This window comes from Pan troglodytes, chromosome 16 (genome assembly GCF_028858775.2).
Source record: "Pan troglodytes isolate AG18354 chromosome 16, NHGRI_mPanTro3-v2.0_pri, whole genome shotgun sequence".
NCBI lineage: Eukaryota > Metazoa > Chordata > Mammalia > Primates > Hominidae > Pan > Pan troglodytes.
In genome coordinates, this window is record NC_072414.2 from 63,890,898 (window position 1) to 63,914,414 (window position 23,517).

Here is a 23,517-nt window from a genome sequence, read left to right on the forward strand (position 1 = left end):
CTATCCACATATTCTACAAAGCAAAGCTTCTTCATGCAGTGTCCACCAGAAACAAGCACCACCACCTGTTCCTAAAATAGCTCGTGGTGAAAGAGAAGGAAATGAGAAAGCTGGCGACGTGACTAACACACTGTGCAGGGAAGTGCTCTACAACTACTGGCATGCAGTGACCGTCAAGCAGGTGAACAGAGGCTAGAACACTGAAAGGAGCTGAATGCTCCAAGCAGAAAGCCCAACTTCCTGGTTCATCTCAGTAAAAGTTCCCAGTGTAAAAGAAGTCTATCACCAAAAGGACTAAGGGTTGTTACAAAGGAAACTCTCAGGAACAAAACAGCAGTCATAATGCCAAAGTTTTTCTGCTAACAATAAATCTATGTATACTAGACAAAGCAGGACTTTTCATTAAAATTAGTTTGTTCCATTACATAATTTCGTATTTAACTGTTAATCAGATAACACAGTATATTTCCTTATTTATAACTCAAATACAGGGCACCTCCAAAATGCTATTATTTTATTCTACACTGAAGATTTTGGCTCTAATTATACATATTATCAGATACACAGAATGTTTCCAATTTCTATAATCCTACAGTTCGGCTCAGGTTAATGACTCATTTATCTAATCAGGGGACTTGTTTTGCATTTTTCTCTTTTTGTTGTTGTTGTTTTTGCCTTCATAAAACATCACTTTTGTCACTTAAAAACTGGGTCTACCTCCAACAAAAGATAAAAGACAACGAGAGTATTCTGGACAATAGGAGAAATTTCAATTAATTAGATCTTTGACAATTCAAACAGCTTAAAACAGTTCAAAGATAGAATATTTAATGAGTCAAATAAAGACCATTCTAAAATTTTTCTCTGATAATTGACAGACACTAAAGAATATTAGAGAGCTCAGTTACAGATATGTATGGAAATAAAATGTTATTTCACTCTACTTCATCAGTGATGTTCTGGTTCATATTAGACATACGGTCCTTATCTTATATATTTCTAGGACAATTCCAAAATAAAATTCTTTGCATTAATATACCCATCAATATACTATAATACTTGTCAAACCACATATACACCTGATTTGGGCTGAGAAGATGATATAGTTATATTCTTAGCTTAAAATGGTGCAGCTTTATTCAAACACAACACCAATGTTATATTGTGTGATTAATACAAATTCACATTACATATAGCCTTCTATTTGGCTGGGTTGGTCCAGGAAGACACTTTTTGCTCACTATATGTTTTAAAATTCATGTTTATTTCTTATTAGTGGAAAGTGAGGTGGAGGAAGAAAGTTTACAGGCAAAAAATGTAAAAGTGCATTGTAGCTAAAAGCTACTGGATTATTTTAGACCAAGGATCAGTAAACTAAACCACGGATCAGTAAACTATGGCCAACAGGTCAAATACAATCCACTGTCTGTTTTTGCAGTTTTATTACAAGACGGTCATGCCCATTTGTTTACTTAGTGTCTATGGCTGCTTTCACACCACAGTGGGTGAGTTAAGTAGTTAAGTTAGGTAGTTGCAATAGAGACTATATGACCCACAAAGTCTAAAATATTTGTTATCTGGCCGTTTACAGAAAAAATGTAAGGACCACTGCTCTAGACCTTTTAGGATACAACATGGAAAATTTCTACATTAGTGCCAAGTCAAATAATCTTAATTTTGCCTAATTTGTGGCTTTTTAAAGTGCCCTTTGAGTTCTATTAAATTAAGGTTTAGCTTAGTTGCTGTGTTCACTGAGGTTTCCCATGCACAAACCATTACATGGGAAGAAGCTGTGAAGGTTAGCTTTAGATTAGCAAAGACTATTTCCATCAGATTTGCTTGCTATTTTTCTTATATTGCTGTAAAATTACCATTTCGGAGTCACTGTGAGAGGCCTGACCCAGGCTGGGTGCAGGCCCTAGCTCACAGTGAGAAGCTTGGTCAAGGGAGAGAAGGGGCTCAATAATGTCATCGTAATCATCTTCCTCTGTATCCCCCTCCCCATCGGCAAAAGTACCTCTAGTCAAGAAATCGGAGCGCGTCCGCGCCATTCGAGCTTTCTTTTTATGGGCCGGTCTGGCAACCTGCTTGACCAAATGATAAAACAAATAACACAACAATGTTTGGGGTTTTTGTTCTTTTTGAGATGATGCCAATGAAAGACATCAGAGGGCTCATGAATTTCTTGAAATATCCCTCCACCCAACCATGCCCTTTCCACTAGCAGAAGTGACAGGGATGACCAAAAGGAATCTGTATACATTACTCTGGATGAAGGACTAGAATGGAAGCTAAATCTACACTGTTCTACATAGCCAAAGAAGTCATCTTTCACTGCCATAATAAGTCAACAAAGTCTCTTGCACAAATTGCCTTCTTTTTCTTAGCAACTGGGTTTTTAGGCACCATTCCCTGCCTGGAGTACACCTTCATAATTATAACAATCTCCGCTCATGGCTTCTTTCTCTAAAAACACTTGGGAGTAAATGGGTAGATGAGGTGCTCTACCTACAAGAATAATAATTTCCAAAATAATGTACATCTCTTTTGTATAGAAGATAGATAAACAAAAACTCAAAACTTACCTCTCTTTGGCCTGGCCCAGCTAACTTCACAGGTTTCCATGCTGGTTCATCTTCTTTACGGAGTTGAGGATTTTCACTGTTTACGGCTTCTTTGCTGACACTTTAAATAAAACAATGAAATTACATTTCAGTTCTTAGCAGATATCCCATGGCAGCCAGGTTAAAGACTTCCAGCAAATTCCATAAATATTTTCAGATCTTAGTCAATTCCCAAGACAATTAAGTCATATTTTTTCTGCTTAGCTAATTAGTAATAATAATCCTGAACCTACGCATAAGACTGAATTACTAAAGGCCTTGTCCTGATGATCAGTGGGTATATTCCACTATGAATATGACATATGTTTAAGAATAGTAGCTGCAAAATAAACTCAAGAAATAAAATAGATCTGATGATGGGGAAAGGAAAATACCAAACCCCTGAATCTTTAGAATACTAGTCTTACAAGGGGCCTTTCCATCTAATCATTATAAAATACCTGAAAAATAGCCATCCAGGGATGAGGATCTCATTATTTATACTGAGATGGTTCCTATTGGTTAGAAAACTCCTTCTGAAATCTCTCTTTGTAGTTTTCATCCACTGTCTTTGAGTTTTAAAACTCGACGTTGAGGCCGGGTGCGGTGGCTCATGCCTGTAAACCCAGCAGTTTGGGAGGCCGAGGCAGGCGGATCACCTGAGGTCAGGAGTTTGAGACCAGCGTGGTCAACATGGCAAAACTCCGTCTCTACCAAAAATATAAAAATTAGCTGGGTGTGGTGGCAGGTGGCTGTAGTCCCAGGTACTTGGAAGGCTGAGGTAGGAGAATCACTTGAACCCAGGAGGCAGAGGTTGCAGTGAGCCAAGATCGTGCCACTGCACACTCTAGCTTGGGTGACAAGAGTGAAACTCTGTCTCAAAAAAACCAAAAAGCAAACAAACAAAAAGCTTGATGTTGAATAGCCTAAAATCAACACTGGCAGGGTAAGAAATTGTTATCAAACTAAAAGTATGCTCCAGACAATACAGGTGTTACAGTGTTAGCTTATGAAAATTTAATTTTGATTGAAAAACTGTATGATGAGAATGCTTTATCATTAAATTCTGGGCAGAAATAGATGCCAGAATCTGATGAAAAAGTGTATATAACCTTCATGGCCCCAATTACCTATATTAACTCAGTACCATGAGTCTCATCAACAACATATTGATAATCTCTCCTGAGCAGAACTGTAAGCTCCTTGAGAATCATATCTTACTTCCAAGGATAGTGCTAGCTAAAATTAGACACTAACTTATGATACTAGTTGGTAGATTAATTGTTCTTCCATTCAAAATCTTTCATTTAATTTTTATAAAAGAAAGTCTAGGAGCCATAAGAAATTATCTTGCCCTTTGCCTCTATGCAATAAGCCCGAAACAAACACAAATAGATGCAATCTTTGCTAGCTATAGGCTTCTTAGAGATCTCCCTTTTGGAGCAATGTATGTACAATGTGTGTAAGCCTAGCAATCCTAGCTTGTCCTAAAGGATTCTCTTCTGGCTATCAAAATCTCTCTTGCCACAGTTGAGCCTATTGGACCTTCATTTATCCTCCAAAGAGAAACAACAATTAATAGGATCTTGATAGTACTTGACCACTGCAATTAACCTTTTAACTCACAACATTTTCTTTAGACTTCACCATGAATTTTTTTTGTCCTTTCTCATTTAACAGTTAAAAACTACTGTGTACTCATCACCACTACAGTACAAAAGGGACACTAACCTAGTATTACTTTCTAATTATAAAACCCAATGCCGATCCTTAATGATGAAATGCAAGTTCTAGTCCCAGCCATTTCTCTAAATACATGATCTTGAATAAGTCATTTCACCTCTATGGGCCCCAGTGACCTTATCTGTAACACGTGGGAACTGGATTACATAATTCAGAAGCACCAGCATTTATGATTCTACAAAATGTTAATGTTTCTAATATTACTTATACAACAGGATGAGATTTAAAGTATGAATTTTATCTGTAGAGTTTAATATAATCTAATATATAATAATTTTAAAGATAAGCAGATCATTAATAAAGCAATAAAAGAAATCAACTCAAATACACCTACAACTATGTATCTTGGAAAAATAAGATAAATATTTCACAAGGATGATTAATATTTTTTAGAATCCACAATTTGTTTTCTACAAAACAAATTCATGGATCCAACAGCTACTTTATAAGTGTATACACCTACAATACATACACACACATAAATGTCATAATTAACAGACATTAAAGAATATTAAAGAGCTCACTTACAGATATGCATGGAATACCATGTATCACTAAACTTAGAATGACAGGGAATATGTTTTTAACACTCTCTTATGGATGCATATGCTACACAGAGCCTTTGAACTTCTGGGAAATCTGTAGGTTAATGGGTGGGAATAATACTTAAAACTGTCATTAAGCTCAACTGCACTTTGTAATACTATAGAGACTCTTGGAAAAATATATTATTGATCATCTCTTGCCCACATTTACAAAGGATTTCTCTAAAATCCATATGAAATTTTAAAGGGTGGAACATTTAAATGTTTGGGTTATATATAAAAGGAGAGAAAAGGTTATTTTCATTGTTAATGTAAAATTTTTTTTTAACCCAAAGATACAGCCCTCCTTTCATTTCAATGATGACATTCTCCATAAGAACCAAAAGAATCTACCAAATATAAAGATAATACAAGTATCTTCAATTTTGTTAAATTTGTTTTTACGTACCACTTAAAAATGCTTTTCTCATGACTACCTCTAGTTTAAAAAAGTATAAAGAAATTCTACTTACGGCTGGGTGCGGTGGCTCACACCTGTAATCCCAGCAATTTGGGGGGCAGAGGCAGGTGGATCACCTGAGGTCAGGAGTTCGAGATCAGCCTGACAAATATGGTGAAACCCCATCTCTACTAAAAATACAAAAATTAGCCAGGCATGGTGGCATGCACCTGTAGTCCCAGCTACTCGGGAGGCTGAGACAGGAGAACTGCTTGAGCCTAGGAGGCAGAGGTTGCAGTTAGCTGAGATCACACCACTGCACTCCAGCCTGGGTGACAGAGTGAGACTCCATCTTAAAAAAAAAAAAAAAAAAAAAAAATTTTCATTTCTATTTATATGAGGTATAAAAAGTAAACTCTTGGAAACAGAAAGTAGAATGATGGTTGCCAGGGGCTACAAGGAAAAGCAGAGTTGTTCAATGGGTACAGAGTTTTATTTTACAAGAAGAAAAAGTTCTAGAGATCTTTTGCAAAACAATGTATATACAGTTAACACTACTGTACTATATTATTTAAAAATGGTTAAGATGGGAAATTTTATGTTATGTGTTTATCACATACAAAGAAGTATAATGAACGTAATGATGACCATAAATAGGCCAACAGCTGTAACAAAACAAATTAACTTCTTTAAAGCCTGAAACAAACAACCTTCAACTACTAAACTTCACAGCTGTAAAGCAACCAGTATTCGGTGAATGCCTACTATGTTTATAGGCACTGTACTGCCCTTCACAAATGCTTCTCACTTAATGGGGAGGAACCCAGTATTTACTCTGCTATTCATGATTAGTCAAGGATTCCTAGGGTATAACTACATCCAACTTCAGGTGATGGTAGAGTCAACAATTAGGGAATATTTTTACAAAGAGAAAATGGCCAAGTTGAGCAGCCACTTTACACAAATAGTTGGAGCAAAACAAGGCACCTTAATAAAAATACTCCAAGAAGTTTCCCATTTATACATAAACATAAATAAACATTTCACTTACAGGGGAATACTCATATTGTCCTTTGGAGTGAAGAAAATGGGCCTAGCATTTCCCTCTCTGGAAAGGTCATCAGAATTGTGGCTGTAAGATTGAGTTGGCCTAAAGTGTTCTCTTTTTGAAATGTGATTATTTGAGAGTTTACAGGCTACATTCAGCTGGGTGCCCATTCTGTCTGTCTTGGATAATTCCTTGACAGTACTAGATTGGCATGGACTTCCTTTTCTTTCAAAGAACACGGTGACAGGTCGGTCCTTTGGGGGTAAGTGAGCAGATGAACTGTCATTTTGGGCAAGAGCTGCATCTTTTAATGATAGGGACCCCAGTACATTAAGTTCTCCCTTATTTGAGGTATTTAAGCTGAGGAGAGAAGATGGCCTCTCTACTCTTTGCTTTGACTGATAGGAAGATGGTGCCACCAAACACTCTCCAATTCTTGGCTTTTCAATTGTCTTGAAGGCTTTGCGCTCCTTCTCTAAAATATCTGTTTGCTGGCGAATCTGTTCCATCATCTCTTTTTCATTCTGTTGCTGCAACTGTTTTTGCCTTTCTTCCTTCTCAGTGTTTAGCTTTTCTAACTTCTTAAGCACAGGATTAGAAGACCCTGTATTCAAAGAAGGAACAATCTGATCTTTTCCTGAGCAGTGATACCTTCTAGTTTCCCTGTTGATATCCAAAGTAAGAGCTTCCCCCGCTGTGTCTTCATTTTCCAATAGTTTGTTTCTTTGGATACTTGTGTCTAGTTGGGAATTTGTTTTCAGTGGGTCTTGTTGGGGGATATAAAAAAAAGTAGGTAGACTATTTGAAATGAAGGAGTCTTTCAGCTGTGGTTTACAGGTAATAGACTCAGAACTGCAGACCACCTTTTCCTTCATAGTTCCATCCTTCAAATGCTCTGCATTGCTAGTCTCATTTGAGGCACTGAGGGCATTGTCCCGTGAATCAAATTTTGGACTGCTGGATATCTTAGGTGATGGAAACTGCAAGTCTCCTTCATCTGAAATGACAGACTCTAGTTTGCTCTTTTGGCTTTCCTCATAGCTCAGAAGTTCCAAGCTTCCTTGAGAGCTCTCACTATCAGGTGTACCTCGTGGAGATTGAAGGCCTTCAGGCACCAATTCTGTAGACCATCTGCGATCCTCTGAAGGAGAAATACCACCAAGAGAACGAACTTTCAGCAATTCTAAGCTAAATATAGCTTGCTCTAGTTCTCTCATTCTCCTACTTTCTCTCTTAGCCCGGCCTACTTTTTTCTGATGGAGATCCTCCAAGGATCTGGGTCTCTCTCTTACAAGCACATCTTCCTGCAAGTCCACACCACTCTGGCTTTGGGCTCTCTCCTGCTGCTTGTTTGGTGACTCCTTCAAGCAGTCCACTGAACTTTCACGGCTAATTCGATTACTCTCTATTACAGATTTACATTCCTCTATGGCTTTTATTCTGTTGTCAAAAGAACAATCCTCCCATTCTGAAGGGTCTGAACCCTGAATTTCCAGAGATCCATATCCCTTAATATTCACCAATCCAACTTCTGGTTTTGTTTCTCTTAGCCTTTGTTCTTTTAAAGCTTTAAATCTATATAAAAACAGACAACATGGGTTATAGAAATATCTTAGTTACCACTGAAAAGAACATATTTCCTGAGAATTTAAGAAAAAATGCAGAGTTGTAAAATCTTTTTATAATACCTAAGTACTTCTTAAACTAACTTGAATGCACATTTCATAATTTTCCTATTTCCATGAGTCAGATGATATTTCATTAAGTGTATTACTTCTACCTAGGCATTTCAGTCAAAATGTAAACTAATTCAGAAGTAAAGCTCTCATTTTAATAATGCCTTTATTTTAAAGTAAACCTCAAATTAAAGTGAAATTTTAAGTGTGAAATTAAAGTGAAATTTTAATTTAAGTGTGAAATTAAAGTTTCTGAAAGTAACAACAGTTGAATATTGCCAATTTTATAAGATTCAGCCTAATGTAGAAGTTAATTCTTAGCAGTTATGATCACAGACCATGTAGATTTTCAATCCAATTTAATTCAATAAAACCTTATTTAACTTCCATTGTAGACAATACAATGTGGGTTAAAATCGGTATCACAGTATAGTGGAAAAGACAAATTGTATACAACCAATTCTAATACAAATTAGACAAGTGTTAATGCAGAGGTATAAACAAAGTACTTGGGAAGAAGAAAAAAAGCAATTATTATAGTAATAGAGATTACCTTTGTCTTGCTCTGAATCCTCTACATGTTGATTGCAAAAGGATAATTTTTTTCCTTTGTTCTTGGTACCTTTTACTTTCCCTGTAGGCTTTCCATCTTGCTTGTATGCAAATAGCAGCCATGTGCCTGCGCCTATAGTAATCTCTCCATTTCTGCTGGATAACGATGGCTGCAGCCCGTAACTCCAAGTACCGCTGCCTCTCTAAGTGAGCACGCCAGGAAGCTTGGAGAAGAGCAGCCGCACTAGCCATAACAAAAGCATCCTTCTGCACAGCTGCATCTCTGACTTGCTTCTGATTTAGGTAATTCCTCCAGAATCTCTATGGGGAAGACAAAATAACAGAAACTGGTTGTCATATCTTACACTGCATTTTCACAGGAAAAAAAAAGAATAAATTTCTTATGTCATAATTACAGGTTAAGTGGTTATGCAGCTAAATTCTTGGTGATTAAAAATAAGTTTTCTGGCCAGGTGCGGTGGCTCATGCCTGTAATCCCAGCACTTTTGGAGGCTAAGGCAGGCAGATCATGAGGTCAGGAGATAGAGACCATCCTGGCTAACATGGTGAAACCCCGTCTCTACTAAAAATACAAAAAAAATTAGCTGGGCGTGGTGGTGGGTGCCTATAGTCCCAGCTACTCAGGAGGCTGAGGCAGGAGAATGGCGTGAACCTGGGAGCTGGAGCTTGCAGTGAGCAGAATTCGCGCCACTGCACTCCAGCCTGGGTGACAGAGTGAGACTCTGTCTCAAAAAAATAAAAATAAAAAAATTAGTTTTCTACAAAAGCAGAAAGTGTACCTGAAAAAGATAAATAGAAAAAAGTTTTCTCTTCCAGATATGTTTGGCTAAAACAGCTATTTTAAATAATATAACCTTGAAGAAGTTAATTACAGAACCTAATTTAAAATTTTTGGATGATTTCATGTCCTTCAAATTATTAGTAACTTTAACATATTATATTCTTTTGTTACAATTTTCCTAAATAACACTAATGGGTTTAAGGTAATCCTGACACACATTCCAAAGATGAAGATACTAAAGATTTTCTTGCACAAATGGAAAAGATCTTATGGAAATGATATAAATCAATGAGGGAGTTAATAAAACAAATAAAATGTAAAATAAGGTACCTATCATCCAAAAGGAGTGTCTAAAACCAACGGTATATATACAACTCTCAAACATCACTCCAAAAACTATTAAATAAAAACAACTATGTCAACAAATATTAGGTAACTCCTTAGCCCCTACACAGATCTCACAAGACATTATAACTACAAATTCAATTTAATTTAAATTCAATGGAATCAATATTTATTAATAGTCTATTATATGCCAGATAATCTGTTGGGTGTTATGAGCACTTCAAAATTGGGTACGACATATCCTCATTTCTGAAGTTTACATTATCACTGAAAATGTTTTACAGTAAAAAGGTTCTGGTTACTAAACAAAGGCCAAATAAACTAGTCAATCTCATGCAAAGAATCCTTTGCTTCTCACCTGGATAATAACAGATGCTTGTCTCAGATGGAGGAAATGCTGCCTACACAGCAAGACCCTGAACCATCGCTGCAACAATATGATTCTGCGGAGCACCTCTTGGTGAAGCAGATCTTGTAAGTGCTGTCGTTCCTGCTCCTTTAGAAAGACCTACCAAAAGGAAGAAAGATGAGGAATGCAGCTTAAGAAGAAATGAGAAATTTATTTCATGAATCATCCTTTCTGTGATAAGCTTTTAGAGAAGAACAAACACAGTGGCAGGCATGTAAATGAAGTACTGATAAATATTCCTACAGATTTATCCAAAGTAGTCATTCTCAAATTGAAATGGAGATAGTAGAATACGGAAGGTGAGCTGGGTGTGGTGCTACATGCCTATACTCCTAACTACTGAGAAGGCTGAAACAGGAAGTTTGCTGAAGCCCAGGAGTTCCAGTTCTACGGCAAAATAGAGAGACCTGGTCTCCAAAAAAAAAAAGACAAAGAAAAAAAGGAAGGTAAGGAAGGGAGGAAGGGAGGGAAAAATGACAAGGTGAGCAAGAATATCAAAATTCCAGTGCCAGAGATTATGATACGTTAGTCCATTGGGGAAACCACTGCTATGAGTAAATGTATTACTGGTAATAAGTCATATTTTTCAAGCGTGTTGGGATGGGGAAAAAAGTTGAAAACCATAGATCTTGAAGCTTGAATCATATAATGAATAAACCAATGATAACAGTCTTTTTGAAATCCAGCGTGCATTAAAAGCTTCTCACTGTCCAAAGTTATTAATAAGTTTATTTTATTTACTCCTTCATTCCACTAATGTTTAGGGTTTGTGAGGCTGCAAAGGTGAAGGAGACATATCCCTTTAGAAACAGGAATTATACCTCTCATTTGAGAGCAGGTAGATATTATACACCCGAAGAGGAAGATGGTAAACTAATAAGGGCCAGAGACAAAAGATCCCACCTGAGTAACACAGAGAGTTGAAAATAATAATAAAGGCATGCACAGGAGACAATGGGACAATTAATCTCCATAAAAAAGATATTAAGTAATGTGAAGCCACAATATGAAGGTTCTCAAAAAAGAGAAAGATGTTTGGACTTAATGAGGAGGTTATCAGGAGGTTATTATCAAGCAGGAGGCAGACATAAAGAACTAAGTATATTAAGATAATAATTTTAATATTATGAGTAGAATAAATTAAATGGAATGACAAATACACTAGAATCAGATAAGTAAGCTGTTCACTGTATAAGCAATGTAGATGAGAAGAGATAAGGAATAAAAATAAAATGGAAGCAGTAGTAATGGAGAAACAGAAAGCGATGTAAGAATCTCTTTGTAAAAGGAAAAAAAATCCCTAAAACTTTGTGAAAGGATTAAAGTGAACGGTATGACAAAGACAATTATGGTTTCTAGACTGAGAAACTGGAAAAAGGGTGACAGAGAAAGAAAGTATTTGATAAATTTAAGAGCAGATGAATCTGGATATGGTCACCTTGGGCAAGCTGGCTTGGAGATTACAGTAGAGTATCTATGGAGAGATGATTTTTAGGCAGTTAAAATTATAGTCAGAACTAGAGCACTGGCCAGAGCTCTGTGATTAATATTGACTACATAATTAAATAAAAACCTGGGCCTAACCAATTGTCTTCTGATATCTGATTCACTATCTTTTTAATAAACAATCTCATAGGCAAAAATTATTATTCTTTAAATAAATGCACTCAATTTTGACCAGAGCTATACAGATTATATTTACCATGGTTTTTCCAACTTGATAATTATCTGGATTAAGATTTATTTTCCTGATGAAATCCTGAATGTTAAATTTGGATGGAATAATATTTCGGGGAAGAAGTACATGGAAGTGGCTCACAAAATCCTGAAAAATAATTTAGAAATATTGTAAAATCAGAAAACAGTGTATGTAAACAAGACCTTAAACTAATTATCATTCTATTAATCTTTTCTCTTTCTTTTAAACAGGGTGAAACCAAGACGTGCATGTTAATTTAAGATATGATAAAAGGTTAATTCGGAAAACATAGGAGGTGGAGAAAGATATTGGGTTCTACATATCATGACATCAAAAGGGAATGAGAGAAAAAAAAGGCAGAGGCTAATTATCCCTTTTGAGAAAGCTTTATAAAAGACCAAAGAAAAGGTTATTTAACAAGAACCTAAAATTTCTATCAGGAAAAAAAAAGCAAACGTGGCAGGATGGGGACAGGGTATCACTGAGAATGAGGCTTTCCGTCCCAGTAACAGCAAAGACTTGCTCAGTTGCTGAACAGCTTCAATATAGTTTCCATACCCATAGCAGCAATTGCTGATACGAGTAGCGGTGAGCCTTGCTGGCAGCTTACTATGAAAGAAAATCCTGCTGAGAAAACTTTAGGGAAAACCAAATGGAATCTTTTCACTAGATAATTCTCATTGAACTATTTCAGTTACTGGAGAGGTCAGTGCAAAGAATTGTTATATCAGGAGTAAATTTAGTATTAGCAAACATTCCAATCAAATGAGAATAGCCAAGTACTGGATTCTATTACAATAAGCTTAATGAGATTGCTGCCATTCAATCAAAGTAAATACTGTCTATCCCTTTTCAATTCCGTATACAAAACGTGAAATGGAAAGGAAGAATTAAGGAAAATAAGTAAGCCCCAAAGAAATAATAAGCAAGATATGTGGGAATCATTTACTTGATGTGTCTAAATATGTAAATATCACTATAAAAACAGAACCTGGAAAGAATATTTGGAGCTGTATCCTGATTGGCGAATTCGAACTGTTTCCAGCATCCCGGTGTATCGAAGCTGTCTAAGTACCAAGACATCATTGAACCTTAAGGGCAGCTAAAGCAAATGGAAAAAAGATTAACCCAGAACAGTAGATCTCCAAATTAATTATCTGTTTGTAAGCATGACTAACTGTTGAGTATCTAGAGATTGACTGGAGGTTGTCTGGTTAAGATATACAGTAACTAAGTATATTAAGGCAAGCTCACCTCTCAGCTGGTAGCTTCAGAAAAGTTCTGACTGCCCAACCCTAGGGAAAAGAGAGAAACCAAGCTTCCAGGCTTCTCTGGTTGTGAAGAGAGAGGACCTTAAAGGCTCAAAAAGAATGTAGTCACCCACAGAGGCCACATAGTCCAATCACTACAAAATCTGTAACAAGATAACCTACAACTGGGTGTAGTGGCTCACGCCTATAATCCTAGCACTTTGGGAGGCCAAGGTGGGCTGATCACCTGAGGTCAGGAGTTCAAGACCAGCCTGGCCAACATGGCAAATCCTCGTCTCTACTAAAAATACAAAAATTAGCCGGGCGTGGTGGTGCACACCTGTAGTCCCAGCTACTCAGGAGGCTGAGGCAGGAGAACTGCTTGAAACCAGGAGGCGGAGATTACAGTGAGCTGAGATCATGCCACTGCACTCCAGCCTAGGTGACAGAGTGAGACTCTGCCTCAAAACAAAAACAAAAACAAAAAAGAAAATTCTTTTCTGACAGGACTTCAAGAGGTATTTGCTTCTCAAATTCTGGGTGATGCTAAATCAAATCCATATAAACACCTTACAGGCAGGGAAGTGTGGAAAAATCCATTTAAAGTGTTTATAACATACTATTTTCCTTATAAATATTATAGTTAGTGCTTCCCCTGCACTTATTCTGCTTAAAAGTATTTAAAGCTCAGTTTGAAGTAAGCTGAGATATGTGCTCTCATTTATAGGACATTTTTACCTTTTCAGCATTAGAGCGAATGCATTTTACAAAATATGGTTCTGCTTGACCAAGTGTTTCCATTAGCTTGCTTAATGATGCCTGCAACAGAAAGCAATATAATTATCATACTCTTCCATTCCAAACTATTAACAAATAATTTATAACTATAATCAATATGCTGGCAAAACATTCAAAAAGTAGAGGTACACATAGAAAGAGGTTTGTTTTTGAAAAGCACATTGTGTATATTCTCATACTGGTTAAATTATGGATAATTAAGGATAAAGATGGTAGTTTAGTATTAAAGCGGATAGCCTGGAAATAGTAAATATTGCAGATGTTTTCAGAATAATCAAATATAGAATTTTTTTCACTTTTCTTCACATTTCATCAAACAATTTTATTCAAACTCATGTATCCTACAACTTTTTAAATGATTCAGGAGGGTATCCAGTAAGGTAGTAAGCCCTTGCTTTACTTTAAATGTCTACAAAGTATGTAATGATATCCCTTTTTTTATTCCTGATAATGGTAATTTGCACATTCTCTCTTTCTTCCTGATTAGTGGCTAGAAATTTATCAACTTTTTGATTTGCTCAGCCCAGGCATGGTGGCTCACGCCTATAATCCCAGCATTTTGGAGGGCCAAGGAGGGCAGGATCACCTGAGGTCAGAAGTTTGAGACCAGCCTGGCCAACATGGTGAAACCCCATCTCTACTAAAAAATACAAAAATTAGCCAGGCGTGGTGGTGCCCGGCTGAGGCATGAGAATTACTTAAACCTGGGAGGTGGAGGTTGCAGTAAGCCAAGATGGTGCCACTGCACTCCAGCCTGCGCAACAAAGTGAGACTCTGTCTCAAAAAAAAAAAAAAAAAAAAAAAAATTTTGGATCTGCTTAAAGAACCAGCTTTTGGTGTCAGTGTTTTGTCTATTTTTCTGTTTTTCATTTCATTGAATTCTGCTGTTATCTTTATTATTTACTTCTCTCTGCTTGTATTGGGTTTCATATATTCTTTTTATAGTTTATTGAGGTAGAAATTTAGATTATTGAATTGAGACATATCTCCTTTTCTAATAAAAGCATTTAGTGCTATAAATTAACCTTGGAGCACTGCTTTAGCTGCAATGCACAAATTTTGATATTTCATTCTATTTAAAATATTATAAAATTTTCCTTCCTCTAAAATATGTATTATTTAGAAGTCGCTTTTACATATTCTAAATATTTGGGGATTGATATCTTTCTTTGATTTCTGGTTTAATTCTATTATAAATACAACATTTTGTATGATTTTAACTCAAAATTGTTAAGGTTTTATGGCCTAGTTTACGATCTACCTTGGCAAGTATTTCATGGGCACTTAAAATAAATGCATATTCTGCAATTGTTGGCTAGGGTGTTCTACAAATTTCAGTTAGGTCAAGTAGGTTAATTGTTCTATTTAAGTCTTCCATATCCTTCCTAATTGCCTACTTACCCTGTCAATTACCAAGAGGTATGCTGAAGTTTCCAAGCATAACTGCAGATTTGCCCATTTTTCTTTTAATTCTATCAGTTTTTGGTTCAGATATTTGGGAGTTCTGTTATTAGATGAATATACATGTAAGACTTGGTAAATTGCACCTTTTATCACTATGAAATTATCTCCCTTTATCCTTGGTAATTTTCTCTGTTCTGAAGTCTACTTTGTCTGACTCTACTATAGTCACTATAGCTTTCTTTTGGTTTTTGTTCTCATGGTTTATTTTTTTTCATTTTTTAACCCTTTAGTATCATTGTATTTAAAGAGGTTTCTTGTAGATAACATACAGTTAGGTCTTATTTTATCCAATCAGATAATATCCATTTCTTTCTTTTTTTTTTTTTTTTTTCCTGAGACAGTTTCTCGCTCTGTCACCCAGGCTGGAATGCAGTGGCACGATCTCGGCCTACTGCAAGCTCTGCCTCCCGGGTTCACGCCATTCTCCTGCCTCAGCCTCCCGATTAGCTGGGACTACAGGCCCCACCACCACACCCGGCTAATTTTTTTTTCTTTTTTTTTTTATTATTATACTTTAAGTTTTAGGGTACATGTGCACAATGGGCAGGTTACATATGTATACATGTGACATGCTGGTGCGCTGCCCCCACTAACTCGTCATCTAGCATTAGGTATATCTCCCAATGCTATCCCTCCCCGCTCCCCCTACCCCACAACAGTCCCCAGACTGTGATGTTCCCATTCCTGTGTCCAAGTGATCTCATTGTTCAATTCCCACCTATGAGTGAGAATATGCGGTGTTTGGTTTTTTGTTCTTGCGATAGTTTACTGAGAATGATGATTTCCAATCATGTCCCTACAAAGGACATGAACTCATCATTTTTTATGGCTGCATAGTATTCCATGGTGTATATGTGCCACATTTTCTTAATCCAGTCTATCATTGTTGGACATTTGGGTTGGTTCCAAGTCTTTGCTACTGTGAATAGTGCTGCAATAAACATATGTGTGCATGTGTCTTTATAGCAGCATGATTTATAGTCCTTTGGGTATATACCCAGTAATGGGATGGCTGGGTCAAATGGTATTTCTAGTTCTAGATCCCTGAGGAATCGCCACACTGACTTCCACAATGGTTAAACTAATTTACAGTCCCACCAACAGTGTAAAAGTGTTCCTATTTCTCCACATCCTCTCCAGCACCTGTTGTTTCCTGACTTTTTAATGATTGCCATTCTAACTGGTGTGAGATGGTATCTCATTGTGGTTTTGATTTGCATTTCTCTGATGGCCAGTGATGGTGAGCATTTTTTCATGTGTTTTTTGGCTGTATAAATGTCTTCTTTTGAGAAGTGTCTGTTCATGTCCTTCACCCGCTTTTTGATGGGGTTGTTTGTTTTTTTCTTGTAAATGTGTTTGAGTTCATTGTATATTCTGGATATTAGCCCTTTGTCAGATGAGTAGATTGCAAAAATTTTCTCCCATTTCGTGGGTTGCCTGTTCACTCTGATGGTAGTTTCTTTTGTTGTGCAGAAGCTCTTTAGTTTAATTAGATCCCATTTGTCAATTTTGGCTTTTGTTGCCATTGCTTTTGGTGTTTTAGACATGAAGTACTTGCCCATGCCTATGTCCTGAATGGTAATGCCTAGGTTTTCTTCTAGGGTTTTTATGGTTTTAGGTCTAACGTTTAAGTCTTTAATCCATCTTGAATTGATTTTTGTATAAGGTGTAAGGAAGGGATCCAGTTTCAGCTTTCTACATATGGCTAACCAGTTTTCCCAGCACCATTTATTAAATAGGGAATCCTTTCCCCATTGCTTATTTTTCTCAGGTTTGTCAAAGATCAGATAGTTGTAGATATACGGCGTTATTTCTGAGGGCTCTGTTCTGTTCCATTGATCTATATCTCTGTTTTGGTACCCGGCTAATTTTTTTTTGTATTTTTAGTAGAGACGAGGTTTCACTGTGTTAGCCAGGATGGTCTCAATCTCCTGACCTCGTGATCTGCCTGCCTCGGCCTCCCAAAGTGCTGGGATTACAGGCGTGAGCCTGTGCCCGGCCGATAATATCCATTTCTTAATTGGACTGTTTAGAGCATTTACATTGTTAATAATTAGTATGGCTGGATTTAGGGCTACGAATTTTATTACTGGCCTTCTGTTTGTCCTCTCTCATTTGTTCCTCCCTTCCTCCTCTTACTCCCTGTCTGTTTAAAATAGACTTTTGGAGCAGTTTTAGGTTCACAGCAAAAATGAGCAGAACACAGAATTCCCATATGCCCCTTTACCCTCACATGCACAATTTCCCCTATAATTAACATCTTGCATTAGTGTGTTATATGTGATGAACCAATACTGACATGATTATTAACTACAGTCCATAATATGCATTAGGGTTCACTCTTTATGTTGCACATTCTCTGGGTTTAAACAAATATATAGACATTTATTCACCATTGCAGTATCATATAGATTAATTTGACTAACCTAAAGTCCTCTATGCTCTGCCTACTCATCCTCCCCCAACTAGATCCTGGCAACTACTGATCTTTTTTACTCTCTCCATAGTTTTGCTTTTTCCAGAATGTCATATATTTGGAATCTTATGGTATGTAGCCTTTTCATATTGGCTTCTTTCACTCAGTAATATGTATTTAAGGTTCCTGCAAGCCTTTTCATGGCTTGAAAGCTCATTTCTTTTTAGTGTTGAATAATATTCCATTGTCTGAATGTACCATAGTTTATCCATTCACCTACTGAAGGACATCTTGACTGTTTCCAAGTTTTAGCAATTATGAATAAAGCTGCTATAAATATCTGTGTACAGGTTATTGTGTGGACATAAGTTTTCAACTAATTTAGGTAAATACCAAGAAGTTGTTACTGCTGGATCATATGGTAAAAATATAGTTTTATAGAAACTGTCAAACTGTTTTCCAAAGTGGCTGTACCATTTTGCATTCCCACCACCAATGAATGAGTGTTCCTGTTGCTCCACATTCTCACCAGCATTTGGTGTTGTCATTGTTTTGGACTTTTGCCATTCCAATAGCTGTGCTGTGGTATCTCATTTTTGTTTTAATTTGCAATTCCCTAATAACATATAATGTGGAACATCTTTTCATATGCTTATTTGACATCTGTGTACTTTCTTTGGTGAGGTGCCCCTCCCCTCTGTTCAATATACTTTAGTATTCCATATTAATTTATCTACTTTTCAACTATCTTTGTACTGCATTTTAGTAGCTGCTCTAGGGATTACAATATACAAACCTAACTTGTCACAGTCTACTTACTTAAGAGTCGACATTTCACAAGTTCAAGTAAAACAAAGAAGTCTTACAACTATATATAGACCCGTTACTGTTGTGAAATTACATCAACATACAAATTTTTAAACTTTTAAGTGTTCGTTTTTCTTGCAAATGCTATTGTAGTATAATATACATAGGGCTTGGCACAGTGTCACATGCCTGTAGCCACAGCTACTTGGGAGGCTGAGGAGGGAGGATAGCTTAAGCCCAGAAGCTGGAGTCCAGCCAGGGCAACATTTTATTATGAGACTCGGTCTCAAAATAATGATAATAATAATACACATAAAATATTAAAATAATAAGTGTAAATTATGACTTTTTACAAAAGGAAGACATTGTTGTAACTAAAGCCCAAATTTTTATATATATATATATATATATATATATATATATATATATATATAAATAAAATCAGAAACTCAGAAGCCCCTTTGTGCCCCATCCCATTGACTTTAGCAAGGTCACTGTACATAAGCTATGTACTCTTATTTCCACACTCCAACCAAGGGTAATTATTATTCTTACTTTTAAGATGATAAGTTAATTTTACCTACTATTAAAGTTCATATGAATGGAAAAATACACCATGTACTATTTTGTATTTGTTGCATACAATTATATTTTGTAAATTTCCAGTGCTGTATATTAGTGATCCATTATTTGGCTATACTGGCTATACTACCATTAAACTATCCATTAAGAGATGAGTATTTCGTTGTTTCCAGTTTATTATGAAAAATTTTGCTATGAACATACTTATACTTGTCTCTTTTAACTGTTTTCCAATATGCTTGTATCAATTTACATTTCAACAGTACCATATAAGAGTTCTGAATGCTCCCCAATCTTGCCAACATGTTGTATAATCAGTTTATTTCAGCCATGTTGGCAAGTATGTAACAGTATTGCTTTGTGGTATTAATTGGCATTTCCCTCATGAATAATAATGTTGAACAGGTTTTACATAGGTGTATTGGCCTTCTGGATATCATCTTTTATAAACTGCCTATTTGAGACTTTTGTCCATTTGTCTATTAGGTTTTCTTCCTTTTAAAACACTGATTTTTAGTTCTTCATATTATACAAGTCCTTTTTTAGTCTTGCTCTTTTTCTTCTTTTAATGGTGACGTTTTTGGTTTAAAGTTTTATTGGAATAAAATCTACATACTATTAAAATATACACATTGTAGTTCACAAATCAATGAGTTTTAGTAAATTTACACAGTTATGCCACTATCACTACAGTCCAGTTTTAGAACTCCTCTATCACCCCCAAAAAACTCCCTCCTGCCCATCTGCAGTCAACAACCACTTGAGAAGCAGCCCCAGGCAACTACCAATCTGCTTCCTGCTGCTATAAACTATCTTTTAAAAAAATACATTCTTTTTTAGATGGCTTTTCCTCTGATTATAAAAGTAATATGTAGCTATTCTAGAAAACTTAATACATACATATATGTTCAGAGAATATCAGCTTGGGTTTAATTTGACTAATGACTAAATTCTTAGAGCTATAATTAAAACCAGGTTAATTTCTTCAAACCAATCAGCCTTTTCAAAGGGAATTCATACTTCTACAAGTATGAATTCAATTCAAATATGAAAACAAGCTTAATGTATCCTACATCTTCCTTATACCCACAGTTAGAAGACTCCTAGGGAAGAGAAAAATTTAGTTTTCACCGCTCGAAGAAAGAGTTATGTTGACTGTTCACATAACGGCGGATATTTTTCCTAGCAACCTGTGGATCCCTAGGCAGCTGAGTATGGAGAGGAGTAGCAGCTTTACCAGTAAGTTTTAGTAGCTACAACAAGCAACAGCATGTGTATGACTGATTATATTAGGAGAAAGCCACAAAACTTCTTTTAAAAAACTACTAAGTAGAGACATAGTGCTATGAAGTGACCAGACTTTGACACACAGGTCCATGCATAAACATTGCACACTTCTTTATGATCAAGTTGTATCATCCCAGTCATAACTTAAGGCTTTACCTGCTTTGAAAGTTTGGTGGTCAAAGGGATTGACTCATTAAAATCTAACATTAGCCTGCAGAAGACAAACTCTCAAGAGGGAATGTTTTAGAGTATAGTGAAGGTGGTAATTTACCACAAAAGGCTGAAATAATACAGAAAATATACATTATAGTCTACCATGTTGTTACTTGTTTCTATTTATCAGTCTGAATTTTCTTTTTCCTTTTTTTTATTGAGTATACTTTATGGTTCCATTTTAGTTCTAACTAAATGGAACTTACTAACCGTTAACTCTTTTTTAAAGGATTATTCTAGGATTTGCACCTTTTATCACAGTCTACCTTCAAATAATACTATACCATGTTCTGTATAGTGTAAAAGCTTAACAACACTATATTTCCACTTAGCCCCACTTTAGGTGTTTTGTGATACTTTTATTATATATTTTATTTCTACCTCACAATATACTATTATTTTTGTTTTCTATAGCCAATTATTTTAAAAAGAGAAAAGTTTTTTTTTTTTTTTTCTTGAGACAGAGTCTCGCTCTTTTGTCCAGGCTGGAGTGCAGTGGTGCAATCTCAGCTCACTGCAACCTCCACCTCCTGGGTTCAAGCGATTCTCCTGCCTCAGCCTCCCAAGTAGCTGGGATTACAGGCGCCCATCACCATGCCTGGCTAATTTTTGTATTTTTAGTAGAGATGGGGATTCACCATGTTGGCCAGGCTGGTCTCGAACTCCTGACCTTGGGTGATCTGCCTGCCTCGGCCTCCCAAAGTGCTGGGATTGCAGGTGTGAGCCACCTCACCTGTCCAAGAAAACATATTTTTAAAATATTAGCCTACATTTCTATCAATCTGCCACTATTCATGTTTTGTGTAAATTCAAATTTCCATGTGGTTTTCCCATCATTTTTCTTCCATGTTTAAAATTTCTGATATTATAGATCTGCTGGTAATAAATTCTCTCAGCTTTTTTGGTCTGAAAATGTCTCTACTTAACCTTAGTTTTTAAAAGATACATTCACCACGCATAGAATTCTAGGGTGACTTTTTTTCTCTTTTTGCTCTTTTGAAGCTATCACTCTTGTCTTATGGCTTCGATAGTTTCTGATGATCTTCACTTAGTTACACAAAATGTCTCTTTTCTCCCTCTGGCTAAGTTTAAGATGCTCTCTTTTTAACTGGTTTTAGCAATTTGATATAATGTGTCTTGGTGTGTTTTTGTTTGCTCTGATTGAGGTTTACTGAGATTCTTTGATCTCTGTAGTTTTTTTTTTTCCATCAAATCAGAAAATATTTTGCTCATTATTTCTTCAAATGTATTTTTCTGTGCCCTCCTCCCTTTCATCTCCTGAGATTCCAATTACATCTATGTTAGACTGCATCATATTGCTCCATAAGTTATTGCTATTTTCGTTTTTTTACATCTTTGTTGCTTTCTCTGGGCTTTAATAAACTATGACTTCAAATGTACTACTACTGAACTGTCTAACCGATGTTAATCCAATTTAGCTTGTTTTTTATTGTCAAATATTACATATTTAATCTCTAAAAGTTCCATTTGAGTCTTTTTCATGTCTTCATTTTTTTCATTTTCATAATACAAATGGCCCTTATTGGTTGCAACAGGCAGTGAAAGAGAGGACAAAACAACTCCATCTCCCGAGAAAGCGTCCAGAGACTCTGTCATCACCTTCCAAAATAAAAAATCTATTTTGTTCTTATCATATTCATGTTTTTTGTTATGTCTTTGGGCATATTTAAAAGATACATTATAGCTAATTTGACATTCTTACTATTTACATCATCTCCATCATTTTAAAGTCTGTCTCTGATTATTGATTTTTTTTTCCCCCTTGTTATGGGTTATTTTTTTCCTGACTCTTTGCCTGCCTTGTAATTTCTCATCGGATGTTAGACACTGTGTTTTACATTGTTGGATTTTGTTGTATTCCCTTAAAGAGTGACAAACATTTTTCTTAACATGCTGTTAAGTTACTTAGGATCAGTCTGATTCTTTTAAGACTTAATTTTTAGTTTTGTGAGAGCAGGGCCAGAGCAGCCTTTACATTAGGACTATTTTGGTCCCATTGCTAAAACAATGTCTTTCTGAGGATTCTACCTAATGCCTCATGTAATAAAAGGTCGTTTCACTCTGGCTGATGAGAACAGAACTACTCCTCTAATCCTGTATAAGTACCAGAAATTGTTAGGTCTACAGGATTTAGGTGATTAGAATAATCATTCTTTCCCCAATCTCATGGAATTTTAACTCACATATGCACAGATCAGTAGTCAGCCACAGAGACTCAAGGAGACCCCTCAGCAGATCTCTAGCTCTTTCTCTTCATACAATTTCCTTCTCCTCTTTACTCTGCCTCACAAATTCTAGTTGCCTCTACCTTTCTATCTCCATCTCTTCAATTAGCAAGACCACTGGCATTTGTTTGGGTTTCCTCTTCCTGAGCCGTAGCAAATTATCTTTAGGTGTTAATCTGGGGCTTTCCTCATTTATTTCCCCTGTTCTCAGAGATTGGAGTCCCGTAATGCTTACTAATATCTGAAAATATTTGACTCATATCTTTTGTCCAGTTTCTGGTTGTTTATAGCAGAAGGGCAATTCCTATATCAATTAATCCTTTGTGAGTTCTATGGTATCATTTTCATGAAAATAAGCATTCAAGGAAGGGCACAAAGACGGCTAGGTGCCATCCATTTTGACCACCTGCAATTTGGTCATTTGTTACTTGGTTTCCTCACCTTTATAATAAGTATAATAGTAATTATCCTAGAATAATTGGAGAAAAACTTAGACAACACCTATTAGACAATGCATACGTGTAAATTTTTGGCAAAGGGCCTGGAAAACATACCATACATTGGTCATTATCTATGGATGGCAGATGACTTTC

The 23,517-nt window shown here is 36.1% G+C and overlaps 1 protein-coding gene across 30 annotated transcripts in view; it reads right to left on the minus strand.

Annotated features, from left to right (window-relative positions):
- Positions 1 to 23,517, minus strand: part of MYO9A (myosin IXA) — a 297,950-nt gene that overhangs the window by 68,759 nt on the left and 205,674 nt on the right. For 21 of the 30 annotated variants that reach the window (XM_054667756.2, XM_054667748.2, XM_054667757.2 and 18 more), the window contains 8 exons: positions 13,850 to 13,930; positions 12,853 to 12,963; positions 11,865 to 11,987; positions 10,112 to 10,261; positions 8,608 to 8,927; positions 6,382 to 7,953; positions 2,586 to 2,685; positions 1,872 to 2,084 (listed from right to left, as the gene is read on the minus strand). In XM_054667756.2, the coding sequence (XP_054523731.1) occupies positions 1,872 to 2,084; positions 2,586 to 2,685; positions 6,382 to 7,953; positions 8,608 to 8,927; positions 10,112 to 10,261; positions 11,865 to 11,987; positions 12,853 to 12,963; positions 13,850 to 13,930 (2,670 nt within the window). The remainder of the gene's footprint in view (positions 1 to 1,871; positions 2,085 to 2,585; positions 2,686 to 6,381; positions 7,954 to 8,607; positions 8,928 to 10,111; positions 10,262 to 11,864; positions 11,988 to 12,852; positions 12,964 to 13,849; positions 13,931 to 23,517) is intronic. The other 9 variants (XM_054667767.2, XM_054667769.2, XM_054667770.2 and 6 more) reach the window with 2 other exon arrangements.